The 20,249-nt window shown below is 46.5% G+C and overlaps 1 protein-coding gene across 1 annotated transcript; it reads right to left on the reverse strand.

Moving 5' to 3' along the window:
* Positions 1-3,506: 3,506 nt before the first annotated feature.
* Positions 3,507-17,870, reverse strand: LOC140730930 (RILP-like protein 2). Its single transcript, XM_073052007.1, has 3 exons — positions 16,698-17,870; positions 8,982-9,130; positions 3,507-4,455 (listed from the first exon to the last, which is right to left on the reverse strand). Exons 1-3 carry the CDS (start codon positions 17,004-17,006, stop codon positions 4,404-4,406), a joined length of 510 nt encoding a protein of 169 aa, XP_072908108.1. The 5' UTR covers positions 17,007-17,870; the 3' UTR covers positions 3,507-4,403.
* Between the last annotated feature and the right edge of the window lie 2,379 nt (positions 17,871-20,249).

Raw genomic sequence — 20,249 nt, forward strand, 5'->3', positions numbered from 1 at the left:
GTGTAACCTTTATTGTCTCAACCAAAAAGCACCTGAATTTACACATCCAAATACCTGCATACATAACTATTAAGCTTCCCTACCATCCGTGAACAGTACCCACCAGGAAAGGAGTCTACATTGGCTAGATTGTCCTCATAAAACCATAAGATATAGGAGCAGAATTAGGCCATTTGGCCCACCAAGTCTGCTCCACCATTTCTTCAAGGCTGATCCATTTCCCTCTTAGTCCCAATCTCCTGCCTTCTCCCCATATCTCTTCATGCCCTGACTAATCAAGAATCTATCAACCTCTGCCTTAAATATACCCAACGACTTCACAGATTCACCACTCTCTGGCCAAAGAAATTCCTTCTCATCGCCATTCTGAAAAGACACTATTCTGAGTCTGTGTCCTCTGGTCCTAGACTCCCCCACCATAGGAAACATCCTTTCCACATCCACTCTATCAAAGCCTTTCAACATTTGGTCATTTTCACCCACATTTTTCTGAATTCCAGTCAGTAAGCAGAGGCCAAGTAACATCAAATGTTCTTCATATGGGACATAGCATTTTGGCCTGATTAAGCAGTTGCCCCAGTTAGCCAAAGTTTCATGGAAATAGTTAAAAAGGTATGAAAAAGACAAACTGAGTAACAAGTTATGTATTTAAGTGAAATACAGAACAAATTAGAACACTATCAATACTACTACAGTATTATAAAATTGTGTATTAGTTCCTAATAGTTATTGATGGAGGAATTCATCCAGTGTACTCTGCTATATTCTTTGATTGACTGTAAATGAACAAAATCAGTGCAGACATCTAGTACAGATAATGGACTGCCTTCATAAAATGTGTTCAACAATCGCATCCTCCAAATCTTCATTTTCATTGTAACATTTAAGATGATTGTTGATACCTTTAAATTTTTTGTAGTCCATAACTTGCTGAAGTAGTGAAATCATTCCTCAGTGTCTAACTGATCATTATTACTAAGAGTAATGCTTGTAACAGATGTTCACGTGATCTTCAGTTGAGATAATAAAGGAGCTCATTGTTAAATACAGATTCTCTGCCTGTGCCTCTCCAGTCATTAATACTAAGGGGTAATCCTCGTAACAGAATTAGATGTTGATCAGGAAGAACAACCATCAATGAACAGAGATGGATGTGACCATTTTGTGAGACTGTCCTTACAGCCACCATTTTGTGAACTGTTTGATGAACTGATTCTTTCCTAGGATAACTTAATCAGAGCAATTAGATGTGGACACAAGGAGCTTCAGCCAATGACCTTACGGTCTGCATGTCCTTTCTTTCTTCCATGTGTGCGTCTGATCTGAATCCCGAGGCTGTGAAACTGACGGTCAATTGAATGGTCTCCTTCCATCCTGTCTACAGACTGATTTATTCTCAGTTGTACGCACTATCAGCTCTCCAGAGGTAATGGGAAAACGTGCTCTAATTCTGCAGAAATGCTGGAAAATTCATACGTTGTCATCTGAAAAAAGATCTAGACTGAAGTGATCAGTGAGGAATTCAGAGTACTTGGCTTTGTCAGGGCAGGTCATGCCTCATGAGCCCAATTCAGTGTTCTAGAATACAGAACATTACAGCGCAGTACAGGCCCTTCGGCCCGTGATGTGTGCTGACCTTTTACACTACTCCGAGAAGTGCCTAAGAGATTCTTAAATGCCCCTAATATACTCGGCTCTGCAGTGAACTGAGGTTGTGGCCTGCTCCAGTTGCAGTGATGCCTGGCTTCATGCTTGAGGTCTCACAGCGTTTACTTGGCTTTGCGATGAACCGAGGCTGTGGCCTGCTCTGGCTGCACAGTTGACTGGCTTTGTGTCTTTCATAAAACTTCATTTCTGAATGGTATTTGTTTAATTTGCACAATTTGTTTCTCTCTCTGTGCAATGGGTCCTTTGACAGTCTTGTAATGGGTTCTTTTGGGTTTCTTTGTTTTGTGGCTGCCTGTAAGGAGACAAATCTCAAGGCTGTATATAGTATATATATTTTGATAATACATGCACTTTGAACTTTGAACTATATCAGCCTGCACCACTGCACCTGGCAGCCACCACTCTCTGTATAAAGAACCTACCTCTGACATCCCCTCGAGGTTTTGACCCTCATACTTGGCCATAAGATATAGGAACAGAATTACACCATTTGACCCATCGAATCTGCTCCATAATGGCTGATCCATTTTCCCTCTCAGCCGCAATCTCCTGCCTTCTCTCCATATCCCTTCATGCCCTGGCCAGTCAAGAATCTATCAACCTCTGCCTTAAATATACGCAGTGACTTGACCTCCACAGCTGTGTGACAATGAATTCCATAGATTCACCACTCTCCGGCTAAGGAAATTCCTCTCAGCTCCATTATAAACCTCCTTTTCTGAGGCTGTGCCCTCTGGTCCTAGACTCCCCCCACCATAGAAGGCATCCACTCTATCAAGGCCTTTCAGCATTCAATAAGTTTTAATGAGATCCTCACCCCTCATTCTTTTGAATTCTAGTGAGTACAGGCCCAGAGCCATCAATTGGTCCTCATATGGTAACCCTTTTGTTCCTGGAATCACGTTCTTGAACCTCCTTTGAACCCTCTTCAATGTCAGCACCTTCCTTCTTAGATAGGAGCTTAAAACTGCTCATAATACGCCAAGTGAGGCCTCACGAGTGCCTTATAAAGCTTCAGCATTACATCCTTGCTTTTATATTCTAGTCCTCTTGAAATGAATGTCAACATTGGCTTTGCCTTCCTCACCACCAACTCAACCTGCAAATTAATCTTTAGGGAATCCTGCACGAGGATTCCCAAGTCCCTTTGGATCTCTGATTTTGAATTTTCTCTCTATTTAAAAAATTGTCCACACTTTTATTTCTTCTACCAAAGTGCACGCTTTTTGTAATACATAGTAGCCCTAGAAAATGTCTCTGTATATAAAGGACTATTAATATCATCATTGGTGACATCTACCCCGTGAATGTTGATGGATGTGGATGGATGTGAATGGTTTTTGCACTGGGGAGGTTGGTGCAGAATGTACAAACAATCTTATGTCCTTACCAAATGTGGTACATCATCAGAACTTATCCATCTTCATCGAAAATCCCTTCTTCATCCACATCCCATCTTCATCCACATTCATCTCCATCCACATCCATCTCCATCCACATCCCATCTTCATCCATGTACATCTCCATCCACATCCCATCTTCATCCACATCCATCTCCATCCACATCCCATCTTTATCCATGTCCATCTCCATCCACATCCCATCTTTATCCATGTCCATCTCCATCCACATCCCATCTTCATCCACATCCATCTTCATCCATGGCCATCTCCATCCACATCCCATCTTCAGTCACGTCCATCATTATCCACAGTCTGTTGCTCTGAAACACCCAATTTAGATTAAGAAATCTCTCTGTTTCCGAAGAAAAGCAGTTCTTCCTGAAGCAGGTTTGTTTCTTTTATTTTATACAAGCCATTTTCAAGATATTAAGCATTTTTTTCTGAATATATATTAGTAATTGTTGAAATTAATTCACACCTACTACATTTATACAATGATTTTATGCCAACTCGTCTTAAACAAGTGACACCCACACACATTCAATGCAAATTAAATGATTTCCCAGATAAAGGCAGCTCTCCCATTTGTGGGGGAGATGATGAGCTGATTCACAGAACTTCTTTCCACTGTGTCTTTGGTTTATTGAAGTTGCCCTGGAGATCCTCCACATTAAGAATCATAGTCTTACAGCATGGAAACAGACCCTTTGACCCATAGACATAGGAGCAAAATTAGGCCATTTGCCCCATCGAATCTTCTCTGGCATTTCCATCATGTCTAATTTATCATTAAGGTCCCACATCTCCCAGGTTATGCCCTTTTCTCATTGCTACCATCAGGAAGGAGGTACAGGAGCCTGAAGGCACACACTCAGCGATTCAGGAACAGCTTCTTCCTCTCTGCCAACAGATTTCTGAATGGACATTGGACCCATGGACTTGCCTCACTACATTTAACTTCTCTTTTTGTACGACTTATTTAACTTTTTAAAGATATATATACACTTACTGTAATTCACAATTTTATTACTATATGTTGCAATGTACTGCTGCTGCATGACAACATATTCCACCACTTATGCCAGTGATATTAAACCTATTCTGATTTAAGGATTTTTTTTTCCCTGCAGAAGGTGATTGAAACCGGGAACTCACTGCTTGAGGGAGTGACAGAGGGATTTACCCTCACGTCACTTAGATGAAGTGCCAGATGGTGTGTCGGACAATGGCATTAGTGTAAAAGTATGCACGGTGGCTAGAGCACAGACGATGGGCCAAGGGGCCTGTTCCCATGCTGTATGACTCTATGGATGTAGCTTATCCACTTCCAGCTCACGGACCTGGTCTGTCTTCAGCTTCCACCTCGTGCTGAATGGGGATTCCACTGGAAGAGGCAGAAACACGTCAGCTCAACATTACCGATCAGAGGTGCCTGTCTCCGGCCACGTGGTATGCTTCTTCTCTGATCACATCCTACGTTCAAATAACACTTCACTCTGCCCCTCAGGAGGAAGACAATTGATCAGTCTGCCTGTTGCAACCCCACTGCTTCACAACCCTGGTAATGAAAGGGGTAACGTATGAGGAGTGGGACTGGACTCACTGGGGTGGGGGGGATCTCATTCAAACCTACCGAATACTGTACAGGGGTGGGGGGGGGGGGTGGAATAAATTAATCACAATCAAATAGGCAGAGAAAACTTCACCTGAGTCTTTATAGTCTCACATTTCAATGGGTATATGGATAGGACAGTCGCTGAGAGATATTGGGGGGGGGGGGGTGGAGGACAAACGTGGGCAAATGGGACTGACTTGGATGGGCCGAAGGGCCTTTTTCTGAGCTCTGTGACTGTGCGGTAGCGTTCAGGAATGAGAACTGCTGCAGTCCGGCACCTTCACCAATCACCGGCCTGGTTCCCAGCTCAGCTCACGTCCTGTGAGTGAACCCACTGGAACAAGCCATTCTCGTAACGGGAACACAGACCTTGCACTGGGACGCGCCGTTCCGGTAACGGGAACACAGGTCTTTCACTGGGACGCGCGGTCCGGATAACGGAAACACAGGTCTTTCACTGGGACGCGCGGTCCGGGTAACGGAAACACAGGTCTTTCACTGGGACGCGCGGTCCGGGTAACGGGAACACAGGTCTTTCACTGGGACGCGCCGTTCCGGTAACGGGAACACAGGTCTTTCACTGGGACGCGCGGTCCGGGTAACGGGAACACAGGTCTTTCACTGGGACGCGCCGTTCCGGTAACGGAAACACAGGTCTTTCACTAGGACGCGCGGTCCGGATAACGGGAACACAGGTCTTTCACTGGGACGCGCGGTCCGGGTAACGGGAACACAGGTCTTTCACTGGGACGCGCCGTTCCGGTAACGGGAACACAGGTCTTTCACTGGGACGCGCGGTCCGGGTAACGGGAACACAGGTCTTTCACTGGGACGCGCGGTCCGGGTAACGGGAACACAGGTCTTTCACTGGGACGCCCCGTTCCGGTAACGGGAACACAGGTCTTTCACTGGGACGCGCCGTTCCGGTAACGGGAACACAGGTCTTTCACTGGGACGCGCCGTTCCGGTAACGGGAACACAGGTCTTTCACTGGGACGCGCCGTTCCGGTAACGGGAACACAGGTCTTTCACTGGGACGCGCCGTTCCGGTAACGGGAACACAGGTCTTTCACTGGGACGCGCCGTTCCGGGTAACGGGAACACAGGTCTTTCACTGGGACGCGCCGTTCCGGTAACGGGAACACAGGTCTTTCACTGGGACGCGCCGTTCCGGTAACGGGAACACGGGTCTTTCACTGGGACGCGCCGTTCCGGTAACGGGAACACAGGTCTTTCACTGGGACGCGCGTTCCGGGTAACGGAAACACAGGTCTTTCACTGGGACGCGCCGTTCCGGTAACGGGAACACAGGTCTTTCACTGGGACGCGCGGTCCGGGTAACGGAAACACAGGTCTTTCACTGGGACGCGCCGTTCCGGTAACGGAAACACAGGTCTTTCACTGGGACGCGCCGTTCCGGTAACGGGAACACAGGTCTTTCACTGGGACGCGCGGTCCGGGTAACGGAAACACAGGTCTTTCACTGGGACGCGCGGTCCGGGTAACGGGAACACAGGTCTTTCACTGGGACGCGCCGTTCCGGTAACGGAAACACAGGTCTTTCACTGGGTCGCGCCGTTCCAGTAACGGAAACACAGGTCTTTCACTGGGACGCGCCGTCCGGGTAACGGGAACACAGGTCTTTCACTGGGACGCGCGGTCCGGGTAACGGGAACACAGTTCTTTCACTGGGACGCGCGGTCCGGTAACGCAAACACAGGTCTTTCACTTGGACGCGCCGTTCCGGTAATGGGAACACAGGTCTTTCACTGGGACGCGCGGTCCGGGTAACGGGAACACAGGTCTTTCACTGGGACGCCCCGTTCCGGTAACGGGAACACAGGTCTTTCACTGGGACGCGCCGTTCCGGTAACGGGAACACAGGTCTTTCACTGGGACGCGCGTTCCGGGTAACGGGAACACAGGTCTTTCACTGGGACGCGCCGTTCCGGTAACGGAAACACAGGTCTTTCACTGGGACGCGCCGTTCCGGTAACGGGAACACAGGTCTTTCACTGGGACGCGCGGTCCGGGTAACGGAAACACAGGTCTTTCACTGGGACGCGCGGTCCGGGTAACGGGAACACAGGTCTTTCACTGGGACGCGACGTTCCGGTAACGGAAACACAGGTCTTTCACTGGGTCGCGCCGTTCCAGTAACGGAAACACAGGTCTTTCACTGGGACGCGCCGTCCGGGTAACGGGAACACAGGTCTTTCACTGGGACGCGCGGTCCGGGTAACGGGAACACAGGTCTTTCACTGGGACGCGCGGTCCGGTAACGCAAACACAGGTCTTTCACTTGGACGCGCCGTTCCGGTAACGGGAACACAGGTCTTTCACTGGGACGCGCGGTCCGGGTAACGGAAACACAGGTCTTTCACTGGGACGCGCAGTCCGGGTAACGGGAACACAGGTCTTTCATTGGGACGCGCGGTCCGGTAACGGGAACACAGGTCTTTCACTGGGACGCGCGGTCCGGTAACGGAAACACAGGTCTTTCACTAGGACGCGCGGTCCGGATAACGGGAACACAGGTCTTTCACTGGGACGCGCGGTCCGGGTAACTGAAACACAGGTCTTTCACTGGGACGCGCGGTCCGGGTAACGGGAACACAGGTCTTTCACTGGGACGCGCGGTCCGGGTAACGGGAACACAGGTCTTTCACTGGGACGCGCGGTCCGGGTAACGGGAACACAGGTCTTTCACTGGGACGCGCGGTCCGGGTAACGGGAACACAGGTCTTTCACTGGGACGCGCGGTCCGGGTAACGGGAACACAGGTCTTTCACTGGGACGCCCCGTTCCGGTAACGGGAACACAGGTCTTTCACTGGGACGCGCGGTCCGGGTAACGGGAACACAGGTCTTTCACTGGGACGCGCGGTCCGGGTAACGGGAACACAGGTCTTTCACTGGGACGCGCGGTCCGGGTAACGGGAACACAGGTCTTTCACTGGGACGCGCGGTCCGGGTAACGGGAACACAGGTCTTTCACTGGGACGCGCGGTCCGGGTAACGGGAACACAGGTCTTTCACTGGGACGCGCGGTCCGGGTAACGGGAACACAGGTCTTTCACTGGGACGCCCCGTTCCGGTAACGGGAACACAGGTCTTTCACTGGGACGCGCGGTCCGGGTAACGGAAACACAGGTCTTTCACTGGGACGCGCAGTCCGGGTAACGGGAACACAGGTCTTTCATTGGGACGCGCGGTCCGGTAACGGGAACACAGGTCTTTCACTGGGACGCGCGGTCCGGTAACGGAAACACAGGTCTTTCACTAGGACGCGCGGTCCGGATAACGGGAACACAGGTCTTTCACTGGGACGCGCGGTCCGGGTAACTGAAACACAGGTCTTTCACTGGGACGCGCGGTCCGGGTAACGGGAACACAGGTCTTTCACTGGGACGCGCGGTCCGGGTAACGGGAACACAGGTCTTTCACTGGGACGCGCGGTCCGGGTAACGGGAACACAGGTCTTTCACTGGGACGCGCGGTCCGGGTAACGGGAACACAGGTCTTTCACTGGGACGCGCGGTCCGGGTAACGGGAACACAGGTCTTTCACTGGGACGCCCCGTTCCGGTAACGGGAACACAGGTCTTTAACTGGGACGCGCGGTCCGGGTAACGGGAACACAGGTCTTTCACTGGGACGCGCCGTTCCGGTAACGGGAACACAGGTCTTTCACTGGGATGCGCGGTCCAGTAACGGGAACACAGGTCTTTCACTGGGACGTGCAGTCCGGGTAACGGGAACACAGGTCTTTCACTGGGACGTGCAGTCGGGGTAACGGGAACACAGGTCTTTCACTGGGACGCGCGGTCCGGGTAACGGGAACACAGGTCTTTCACTGGGACGTGCAGTCGGGGTAACGGGAACACAGGTCTTTCACTGGGACGTGCAGTCGGGGTAACGGGAACACAGGTCTTTCACTGGGACGCGCCGTTCCGGTAACGGGAACACAGGTCTTTCACTGGGACGCGCGGTCCGGGTAACAGGAACACAGGTCTTTCACTGGGACGCGCCGTCCCGGTAACGGAAACTCAGGTCTTTCACTGGGACGCGCGGTCCGGGTAACAGGAACACAGGTCTTTCACTGGGACGCGCCGTCCCGGTAACGGAAACACAGACCACTCAGAACTAAGATGCTGCAGATGTCAATATCTGAAGTAAGAAATGGTGGAGAGAGAAACTCCTTGGGTTAATGACGTTTCAGGAGACGATCCTGACTGAGGTTTGTCTGCATGAACCTATTGTGTAGCTGGAGGGAAATCTCCCTCAATACACCCACCTTTTATAACCCTGGATGGCCGCTTGGGTAGTCAGAAGCCGAGCTTTAAGGTTGTTACGTTCCTCCAGCACGTCGCGCAGTTCTTGGAAGGTGAACCGCGGGCTATTCGGGTCCTCTACACTTGTGATGCTCTTGGCAGCTCCACCGTTCTGTTTTCAGAAACCAAACAGCATTAACTGGGTGAAGCAGTCCACGCTCATGGACGAACAATCTCCAAGAAGTGAAACGGAGAGCACGACGGTGGAATACCGAATCTCCCGGGAGAAACCGGCCACCAAAATCAAGAGTGACGGAACCAGATGGTACAGGAGACCACTACTGGTGTGCCCTGCTCTGGCTCTCGAACCAGAGGGATAACTTCACTCAATGTCACTCACCCCCAACACGGAACTGATTCCACAATCTATGAACTCACTAATAAGGACTCCAAAATTCATTTTCTGGACATTTATTGCGTATTTATTTATTATTATTGTATTTTTTTTCTCAGCTCAAGCTGGTGAAGCTGCTTAAAAGGAGAGCTTCGTGGGAGTTTGGTGTCATTCTGGTGGCCCAATCGGTGGAGGAACAGCGCAAAGAGGAGTAAATAAGAGTGCAGAAGGGGCGAGTGGAGTGGCCTTTGTTGGAGTGGGCCAGTGGGGAGTGTCAGGCTTTGGCTCTGGGTGAGTGTCCAGGCAAGTGTCTGTTAAGTTTCCCTTTTTCCTTGCTGTGTCAGGAGTGCTTAGTGTAGTTTAAATGGCCAATGTGTGTTCTTCATGCAGGATGTTGGAGTCCTGGGAGACCCAGAGGCTCCCCAAGGACTACATCTATGTGAAGTGCATCCAGCTGCAGCTCCTTGAAGACTGTGTTAGGATCTGGAGCAGCAACTGGATGACCTTCGGCTTGTACAGGAGAGTAAGGAAATAATCAATCAGAGTTACAGGGAAGTAGTCACCCCTAAGTTGCAGGAGGCAGGTAGCTGGGTGACTGTCAGGAGAAGGAATGGGAACCGGAGTGAAGGGACTCAGGGTAGGATGGTTGGTAAAAAAACAAAATTTGCGTGCAGTTACACTGTCAGGAAGGGCAGGCAGATAACAGGACAAAATTGGTGTAGCAGGATGAGTATCAGTGCATTAGGGATGCAGAGTCAAGAAGGGCAGCAAATACAGTACTCAAAGTGTTGTATCTCAATGTACAGACTGTAATAAATAAGGTGGATGATCTTGTTGCATTATTACAGATTGTCATGTATGATGTTGTGGCCATCACTGAATCGTGGCTGAAAGATGGTTGTAGCTGGGAACTGAATGTCCATGGTTATATATTGTATCAGAGGGATAGGAAGGTAGAAAGAGGGAGTGACGTGGTTTTGTTGGTAAACAATGGCATAAGTTTATTAGAAAGATGTGGCACAGGATTGGAAGATGTTGAATCCTCGAGGTTTGAGTTCAGAAACTGTAAGGATGAAAGGACCCTGATGGCCTCCAAACAGTAGCTGGGATGTGGACCACAGATTACAACAGGAATCAGAAAAGGAATATCAAAAGAGCAATGTTATGATAGTCACGAGGGATTTTAACATGCAGGAGATTGAGAAAATCAGGTTGGTAATGGATCTCAAGAGAATGAATTTGTTGAATGCCTATGAGGTGGCTTTTTAGAGCAGTTTGTTGTTGAGCCTACTAGGGGATCAGCTATATTGGGTGTCATGTAATGAACCAGAGACGATTAGGGAGTTTAAGATAAAGGAACCCTTAGGAGCGAGTGATCACAATATCGTTGGAAGGGCAGGTATTGTTGAGGAAACAGGAAGGCTGCAGAAGGACTTAGACAGATTAAGAGAATGGGCAGGAAAATAAATTGTCATACACTTTGGTAGAAGAATTAAATGTGCAGGCTATTTTCTAAATGGTGTGAAAATCCAAAGCTCTGAGATACAAAGGGACTTGGGAATCCTTGTGCAGAACACCCTAAACGTTAACTTGCAGGTAGAGTCGGTGGTGAGAAAGGCAAATGCAATGTTAGCATTCATTTCAAGAGGTCTAGAATACAAGCACAGGGATGTGATGCTGAGGCTTTATAAGGCACTGGTGAGATCTCACCTTGAATGTTGTGAACAGTTTTGGGCTCCTCATCTAAGAAAAGATGAGCTGGCGTTGGAGAGGGTTCATAGGAGGTTTTCAGGGATGATTCTGGGAATAAAAGGATTATCATATGAGGAATGTTTGATGGCTCTGTGTCTGTACTCACTGGAACATAGAAGGATGAGGGGGGATCTCATTGAAACCTTCAGAATGTTGAAAGGCCTCGACAGAGTAGGCATGGAAGGATGTTTCCCATGGTGGGGGTCTAGGACAAGATGGCATAGCCTCAGGATAGAGGGACGTCCATTTACAACAGAGATTCAGAGAAATTTCTTTAGCTAGAGGGTGGTGAATTTGTAGAATTTGTTACCACAGGCAGCTATGGAGACCAGGTCATTATGTGTATTTAAGACAGAGATTGATGGGCTCTTGGTTGGCTACAGCCTCAAAGGTTACAGGGAGAAGGCCTGGAGTGGGATTGAGGAGGGGAAAAAAGGATCAGCCATGATGGAATGGCAGAGTAGACTCAATTGGCCAAATGGCCTTATTCTGCCCCTTTGTCTTATGGTCTAAAATCTGAGCTATGGGCATTGCTAAACACACTCATTTCTTAATTGCTAGGAGCTTTCAGACTATTCCAGTGGTGTTTAGTATTCAAAGGCTCAAAGGATCATCTTATTATCAAAGAATACAATTTTGTCTTTTTACTTCAGCATACTTCTGGTGTTTTTCACTTACTGATTTCTATATGTTACTTCTGTTTAGAATGGCTATATCTATTAAGTAAATTGCTCTCGCTTGACAATCCTGTAATGTTATATCCAGACCATTATTATGGATTGCTCTATCTGCAATAATGGATCGGTCATGATATAATTTTCAGGATTGTGACTTTAAAACAGGATCAGGCTTGTATTTATGGTAAATTGTATTTATGGTGTCTTTAATGAGTTGTATTTTAAAGCAAGTTTTTGGTGAATGAGATTTGCTACTTGATTGTGCCTGTGTGAGTAATCAGATTGAGTTAAACTGTAATGTGATGGATTCTTTCTGGTTTCCCTTGGCATTTTCTGCATTTATCATCTTGAATTTGTTTGTCTTTTATTATGTATTTTTGATAATTTTTGTGTTAACCACCTGGTCCTGCATTGCCATAAGGAGCCCCCCTGTTTCTGGGAAGATGCCTCCAACTCTGAGCCAGGCGTTTGACGTGTCCTCGCCGACATCTAGTCTGCTGAGAAATGTAGGGATGTCTTCCATGGAGGGTCATGCTCTTCCATTGGTTAACTATTGGGTAATTTCTTGATTTTTCTGGGTCGTGCTTTCATTTAAGTTTAGCATTGTGTACTTATCAGAGTTGCATATGTTCACGTGGAGTGCTGAATCCTGTTTTTAATGATGAAGATCTGTCCTTAGAAGCTTTATCTGATTGCTGTGTAAATATTTGTAACTGCCTGTTATTCCTCTTCCCCTTCAGTCTGAGGTAGTCTTAATCTAAGTGTGTTCGAGTGTACATAATGCTTTCTTAAATTTGTCTTTTCAGTTCTTATTTTTCTTTGTAAACTTTCCAGATTGGTTTCAGACCAAGGTATTATGCCAAAAGAATATGTTAATATGGGTGTAGCAAAAGTGTTTATTGCCTTGGTTATATTTTCACTATTGAGCTCTGTTTGGCAGATTTTCTCAAGCCTTGAAGTAAATTCTGTCAGAAGTTCTTCCTTTATCGCACTATGATCTATTTTCTTTGCTTGATCATATCCCAGATACTTATATGTTTCATATTCATCCATAAGTTGTATTGTATCCTGCTGCTCTGTTTTATACTCTATTAGCTCTATTGCATCTTTCTTTATGTTTAATGTTCTGCACTTATTTAGTCCAAAGTTCATGTTTGTATCTTTAGATAATAGCTCTACTATTTCAATTAATCGCTTTAGCTTTACAGATGAAGAAGCATATAATTTCAAATCATCCATGTATAGAAGATATGTCAAGATATAATTCATTTGGTTGTCTGATTTGACACACTATTTTCATCTAATTAGGTAAATTAGAGAGCAGGTTTAAAACTAGACAAACCATAGTAGGTTTAGAGAGTTGCCCTGGAAAATGCCTCGGTGTACTTTGATAATGGTAGTTGTTTTTTTGGTGGGTGATTATAGTATGCCAATGCTTCATCAGATGTTGCAAGCATTTCACAAGTATTGGGATAATTTATATATATTAAGAACTTCTATTAACCATGACTACAGGGCAGAATCAAATGCTTTTTGCTAGTGAATATAGCAACATGAAATATTTCTGCTTTTCCACCCGGCTTGATTTAGAATTATGAGATCTATTATCAGTTGTTATTTACACCCTTTCAGTTCTTCTGTAAGTGTTAGAGTGGTGGTTAGTTGTGAGATGCATTATGTTACTATTATATATAATTTGTAAACAAGTAATAGGGCAATTGCTGTTGTATAATATCCTTATTCTTCTTACTGAGTACAGGAGATAGGATGTTAAGTTGAAGTTGTATAAGACATCGGTGAGGCCAGATTTGGAGTATTGCATGCAGTTCTGGTTATCTATCTACAGGAAAGATGTAAATACGGTTGAAAGAGTACAGAGAAAATTTTAAAGGATGTTGCCAGGCCTGGAGGATCTGAGTTATAAGGAAAGATTGAACAGGTTAGGACTTTATTCCCTGGAATGTAGAAGATTGAGGGGAGATGTGATAGAGGTGTACAAAATTATGGGTGGGGGGGAATGGAAGTAGATTTTTTTTCCACTGAGGTTGGGTGTGAGTACAACTAGAGGCCATGGGTTAAGGGTGAAAGATGAATCATTTAAGGGGAACACGAGGGGAAACTTCTTCACTCAGAGGGTCATGAGAGTGTGGAACAAGCTGCCAGCTGAATGGTGTGTGTGAATTTGATTTCAACATTTAAGTCTGGATAGGTACATGGATGGTAGGGGTATGGAGGACTACGGTGCAGGTCGATGGGAGTAGGCAGTTAAAATGGCTCAATATAAACTAGATGGGCTGAAGGGCCTGTTTCTGTGCTGTACTTTTCTATGACTATCACTCTATAATTGATATTTTCTTTTTATATTTGCACAGTTTGTTGTTTTTTGCACATTGGTTGTTTGGCTGTCTGTCGTGCATGGTTTTTCTATTGTGTTTCTCTCTATTTACTGTGAATGCCCACAAGAAAATGAATCTCAGGGTTGTATATGGTGACATATATAGAATGTACTTGATAATAAATTTACTTGAAACTTTTTGAACACGAGACCCTTACACTTACCAGCTCAAATGCCCAAACCTGAAACCCGAGCACAGATGCTGGTCGGGATTTCTGTGGAGTCCAGCGAGGCCTCTGACGTCAGACAAGTACTTTCCCCCCTAGTCCCTGCTGGATGGGTTGTCAAACCCTGCAGCCTGTGCCAGCAGAGTGCAGATGGGAGCTGCTGATTTCACAGACAAGGCAGCTGAAACTCAACTCATATCTTAAACCAGAGGACAGGGGTTGCAAACGAGCCAGAGGGATGGAGAAAGCTTAACACAGAGACCTGTCGTGACTTGGGATCTGTTTGTGCAAAGGAACGCTCAAAAAAGATTTGTAAGAGATTGCAAAGAACTCTGGGGAAAGGCTGGTCAGGGCTAGAATGGGCTCCATTTTTATTGAACCAATCCATGTTGTCTGATCCAACATTGTGTCTATTTGCACTAATCCCACTGACTGCATTAAGACATCTCCCTCTGTGCCTTGCTCATTTAAATACCCATGGTCCAGTAGCACTTACATCTATAGTGATGAAGTCTTTTGAGAGGTTGGTGATGAAACATAATCGACTCCTGCCTGAGGAGCAACTTGGATCCTCTCCGATTTGCCTACCAGCACAACAGGTCCACAGCAGATGCCATTTCATTGACTCTTTACTCAACCCTGGAACATCTGGACAGTAAAGGTGCACACATCAGGATGCTCTTTATCAACTACAGCTCAGCATTCAATACTATCATCTCCTCGAAACTAATCACTAACCTTCAAGACCTGGGCCTCAATACCCCCTTGTGCAAGTGGATCCTGGATTTTCTCACTTGTAGACCCCAGTCAGTTCAGATTGGCACAATCTCCCTCAGCACAGATTTACCACAAGGCTGCGTGCTTAGCCCCCCGCTTTACTCACTTTATACTTATGACTGTGAGGCACCAATGCTGCATTTAAGTTTGCTGAGAACTCCACTGCCATTGGCCAAATTAAAGCTGATGATGAATCAGCATATATTGAGGGAGATTGAAAATCTGGCTGAGTGGTGTCACAACAACCTCTCACTCAATGTCAGCAAGACCAAAGAGCAGATTATTGACTTCAGGAGGAGAAACTGGAGGTCCATGGAACAATCCTCATTGGGGTATCAGAGGTAGGAGAGTCAGAAATTTTAAATTCCCTTGTTATTATTTCATAGAATCTGTCCTGGGCCCAGCATATAAATTCAATTATGAAGAAATCATGGCAACATCTCTACTTCCTTAGAAGCTTGTGAAGAATCAGTATGAAATCTAAAATTCTGACAAACTTCTATAGATGTATGGCGGAGAATATACTGTCTGGCTGCATCACGGCCTGGTATGGAAACACCTATGACCTTGAAAGAAAAATCCTACAAAAAGTAGTCAACATGGCCCAGTCCATCACAGGTAAAGCCCTCCCCCACCACTGAGCACATCTACAAGGAGTGCTGTCATAGGAGAGCAGCAGCCATCATCAAGAACCCCCATCAGCCAGGACATGCTCTCATCTCGCTGCTGCCATCAGGAAGAATGAAAGACTGCATCAGCCCGGGCATTCAAACAGAGTGCAGAAGACAACAAATTGTGCAAATACAAACAGGAAGAAATAGTAATAAATAAATAAATAAGCAAGCAAGCAAGCAAGCAAGCAATAAATATCAGAACATGAAAGGAAGTGTCCTGTAAAGTGAATCCATTGGTTGTGGGAATATTTCAATGATGGCGCAAGTCAAGTCATCCCCTTTGGTTCAAGATCTTCCCTGCACCAGCTTTTCATGTAGACATGTTCAATGGTGCAGAGGGCTCTTCCTGTGATGGACCGGGCCTATCTAAATGTCTCTTAAAATTCTCTACTGTTTCTGCCTCTATCACCACCTTAGGCAGAGCATTACAGGTACCACCACTCTCTGTGGAAAAACTTACCCCCATATCTCCTTGGAAATTACCCCTTCTCACCTTCAATGTATGCCCTCTGGTATTAGACGTTTCAACCCTGGGAAACAGATACTCCCTGTCTACTCTGTCTATGCCTCTCATAATCTTATAAACCCCTATCAGATCTCCCCTCAGCCTACAGCGCTCCAGAGAAAACAATGCAAGTTTGTCCAACCTCTCGTTATAGCACGACCTCTAACCCAGTGATTTTACGATTTACAGGCTTAACTGTTGGAGCTCCAGTATTGTGTCAGAGAGGGAAACTTGCTATATTCTGCTGTGGTTGATAAATCTTATGGTACTTGTCCAATTCTCAGGGTTCAGAGACTTTGCAAAGAGCTGCTCACATACGGAGCTGTGGCCAGTGTCGTGGGTTTGAACATGGGGCTGGCTGAAGCTCGGGTATGGCGGGGGTTGAAGTCTGTCCATACCTCTTGCTCAGTGTCCATCGCTCTGTCCTGTATTGCTCTGACGAGTCTCTCTGCTTCTTCCTTCAGGTAGTCCCGCTCGAATTCCAGTTCCTCTAGAGTCACCGGCCCTTTACTGACGAGAGCTTCTAACATTTCTAAAACTCTCAGTATCTTGAAACGCAACTCAGAAACCGCCCTTGAACTTCGCGAGGCGTTCACTTCCCTGAACTGGCAACCAACATCGTAGGAGATTTCGTAGACATCGTCAACAGTGAGTTCAAGGGGGTCCTTCTCAAAGGCTGGCCAGCCTCCCGGTTCTCCAGCAGCCATTCCTCCCACCTGTCACCAGCTGAAGCAAAGCAGACCTTCTGCTGTCTGCTGAGGGGGTGACGACTGTTTGATAGAACGTTCACTGAACTCTCTTGACAGATCAGTGAGTTATTCTCACTTCACTTCTGAAAGAGCAGTTGGCCCGGCTGCCTCATTGTTGACTCTGGTTGCTGGGCAACAGGTCGAGGAAAGGTGTAGGTAGGTGAGCAGCAAGCAGGAGCAGGACTGTTTCTAACTCAACACTGCGGTTCAGCAGTTTCTCTGCATCATGAGAGAAACCTGATAGTACACGGTACAGGCCCTTCAGCCCACAACCTTGTGCCAACATGTTAACCTACTCCAAGGTCAATCGAACACTTTTCTCCCCCCCAACGTAACCCTCCATTTTTCTATCATTCACGTACCTATCTAAATGTCTTTTAAATACCCCTCATAATCAATCTCTAAGCCATCCCTGGCAGGGCGTTCCACATACCCACCACTCTCACCAATGTCCCTAATATATCAGGCTTGACCACCATCCCTGGCAGGGTGTTCCACACACCCATCACTCTGTATACGTGTTCCCTACACTTTCCTACAAACACATTGAAATTACGTTCAAAAGTTCAAAGTCTATTTATTATCAAAGTACATATACAACCCTGAGATTCATTTTCTCACAGTAAATCAACAGAATAACCATAACAGAATCAATGAAAGGCTGCACCATCGTGGGCGTTCAATCACTGTGCAAAAGACAACAAACTGTGCAAATACAAAAAGAAAGAAAAATAGTAAATAAATAAGCAGTAAGTATCGAGAAGATGAGATGAAGAGTCCTTAAAAGCGAGTCCATGGGTTGTGGGGCATTTAACTGATGGGGAAAGTGAAGTTGAGTGAAGTTATGCCCACTGGTTCAAGAGTCTGAATCTTGAGGGGTAATAACTGTTCCTGAACCTGGTGGTGACAGTCCTGAGGCCTTTGTATCTTCTTCCTGATGGTTGAATGGTAATAACTCCTACTGAACCTGCTGTTGTGAGTCCTGAGGCTCCTGTACCTCCTCCCTGACGGCAGCAGAGAGAAGAGAGCATGTCTTGGGTGCTGGGGGTCCCTGATGATGGATGCTGCTTTCCTGTGACAGTGCTTCATGTAGATGCGCTCAGTGGTGAAAAGGGCTTTACCTGTGATGCACTGGGCTGCATCCAATACATTTTATAGGATTTTCCATTCAAGGGTATTGGTGCTTCCATACCAGGCTGTGGTGCAACCAGTCAATATACTCTCCAATACACATCTATAGAAGCTTGTCAATGTTTTAGATGTCATCTCAAATGTCCCTTTGTATTAGCCATTTCTGCCTGAGGAAAAAGGAGCTGGCTGTCCACTCTACCTCTGCCTCTGATCATCTTGTTGCTCCAAAGAGAAAGGCCTGAGCTAACTCAACCTTTCCTCAGAAGGCGTGTTCTCTAATCCAGGCAGCATCCTGGTAAATCTCCAGAACTGACAACAATATTCCAACTACTTTTCACTTTGGGACTCCAATTCCTTCTCAGTGTTGTCACACACCAGGTTCTGGCTGATGGGGACTACAGTATTTACTGCTGGGCCTGTGCAGACAGGGTGGGAATTGGTCTATGGTCCTGTACTCTATCACAGCCAATGTCATCACAGTCGTAACATGGGAGAGTTGGATCCAACTGTTTAACTGCTATTTTCTTTGCAGTTTACCAATAATTAGAGTATCTGCTTGTATTTTAAGTAGTTCTTACATACGTGTACTGCTTAGTATGTCAGTCTGTAGAGTGGCTACAAGTTCTGTATGTCCCCAAGTGGTTATATTGGTATAATTCAGGTATTAACACTTGTACCTGTGATGGAATATCCTACAAAAAGTCGTGGATATGGCCCAGTCCATCACAGGTAAAGCCCTCCTCACCATTGAGCACATCTATGTGGAACATTGTTGCAGGAAAGTACTGGATACGGCCCAGCCTATCATGGGTAAAACACCCCCACCATTGAGCTCATCTACAATGAGCCTTGTTGCAGGAAAGCAGCACCCATCATCAGGGGCCCCCACCACCCGGGACGTGCTCTCTTCTCACTGCTGCCATTGGGAAGGTGGTACAGGAGCCTCAGGACCCACACCACCAGAGTCAAAAATGTTATTACCCCTCAACCATCAGGAGTGAGGAACAGGAGCCTCAAGACCCACACCACCAGGTTCAGTTATTATCCCTCAACAATCAGGCTCTTGAACCAGAGGGAATAACTTCACTTGCCCCATCATTGAAATGTTTCCCACAACCTATGGACTCACTTTCAAGGACTCTTCATCTCATATTCTCAATCGTTATTGCCTATTTATTTATTATTTCTTTTTGTATTTGTACAATCCCACAGACGGTAACCAGTACAACTATTTCTGCAGATGGGATTTGAACAGTTCACTGGGGAGAGCTGCCTGCTCGGCGTCTCAGCCTCGATTTACGCGACACCTCCCCTGATGGTGCAGCAGTCAAGTGTCACTGGCGAGGCCCCCGTCTCTGCTCAGACACATCAACCTCCACAAGGCCATAGCCGATTCTCGAAGCAAACTGCACATTTTCTGGGTCTGATCCGAATGTTGAAGCGACCATTCACTCACATTAGCTCGAGGACTCTTCGGAACCTCCTTCACCTGGGACACTGAGTGTGGACATTAAAGGGACAGACCAGGGGCCTCCAGGCTCACCACCTCCTCAAGGATGGGTTAGGATGGACAGTAAATGCTTCAACCACCAGTGACACCATGTCCCAAATCATTGATCAGAAAACGAATGTTTGCTCCTCTGACTTTAAACAGAGCAGAATGTTAACCTTTGTAATTTAATTTAACCCTTTCTACCCCGGGATCTGGGTGGCACTCTCCCTCTGAGGCCAACATCTCCTTTCTGATTCATGTAACCACACAGATATCATCTTCCAACTACCCACACTCCCTTGCATTTATATTCCAATCCTCTCAAAATGAATGTTAACATTGCATTTGCCTTCCTCACCACTGACTGAACCTGAAAATTAGGGAATCCTGCACAAGGACTCCCAAGTCCCTTTGCACCTCAGATTTAAAAAAAATCCACAGATTTGGATGGGAACATGGTTAGTAACCCTGCAAATGTTTTTAAAATAGGCTGTATTGTAGACACTGAAAACTGAACTAAACTGAATATTCCTTGACTGTTTCAAGGACCTTGTGGTTTATATTGTGTGTTATTCAAC

This window comes from Hemitrygon akajei, chromosome 7, assembly GCF_048418815.1.
Source record: "Hemitrygon akajei chromosome 7, sHemAka1.3, whole genome shotgun sequence".
NCBI classification, from domain to species: Eukaryota; Metazoa; Chordata; class Chondrichthyes; order Myliobatiformes; family Dasyatidae; genus Hemitrygon; species Hemitrygon akajei.

What these genes read in the sequence shown, in the direction of transcription:
- LOC140730930 (XM_073052007.1), bottom strand. Translation starts at nt 17,006, where the DNA reads ATGGCTGCTGGAGAACCGGGAGGCTGGCCAGCCTTTGAGAAGGACCCC. An exon ending in CGATGGACACTGAGCAAGAG is followed by an intron (nt 9,131 to 16,697) that starts GTATGGACAGAC and finishes TTCTGAAAACAG; the next exon opens with AACGGTGGAGCTGCCAAGAG. An exon ending in GCCATCCAGGGTTATAAAAG is followed by an intron (nt 4,456 to 8,981) that starts GTGGGTGTATTG and finishes TGCCTCTTCCAG; the next exon opens with TGGAATCCCCATTCAGCACG.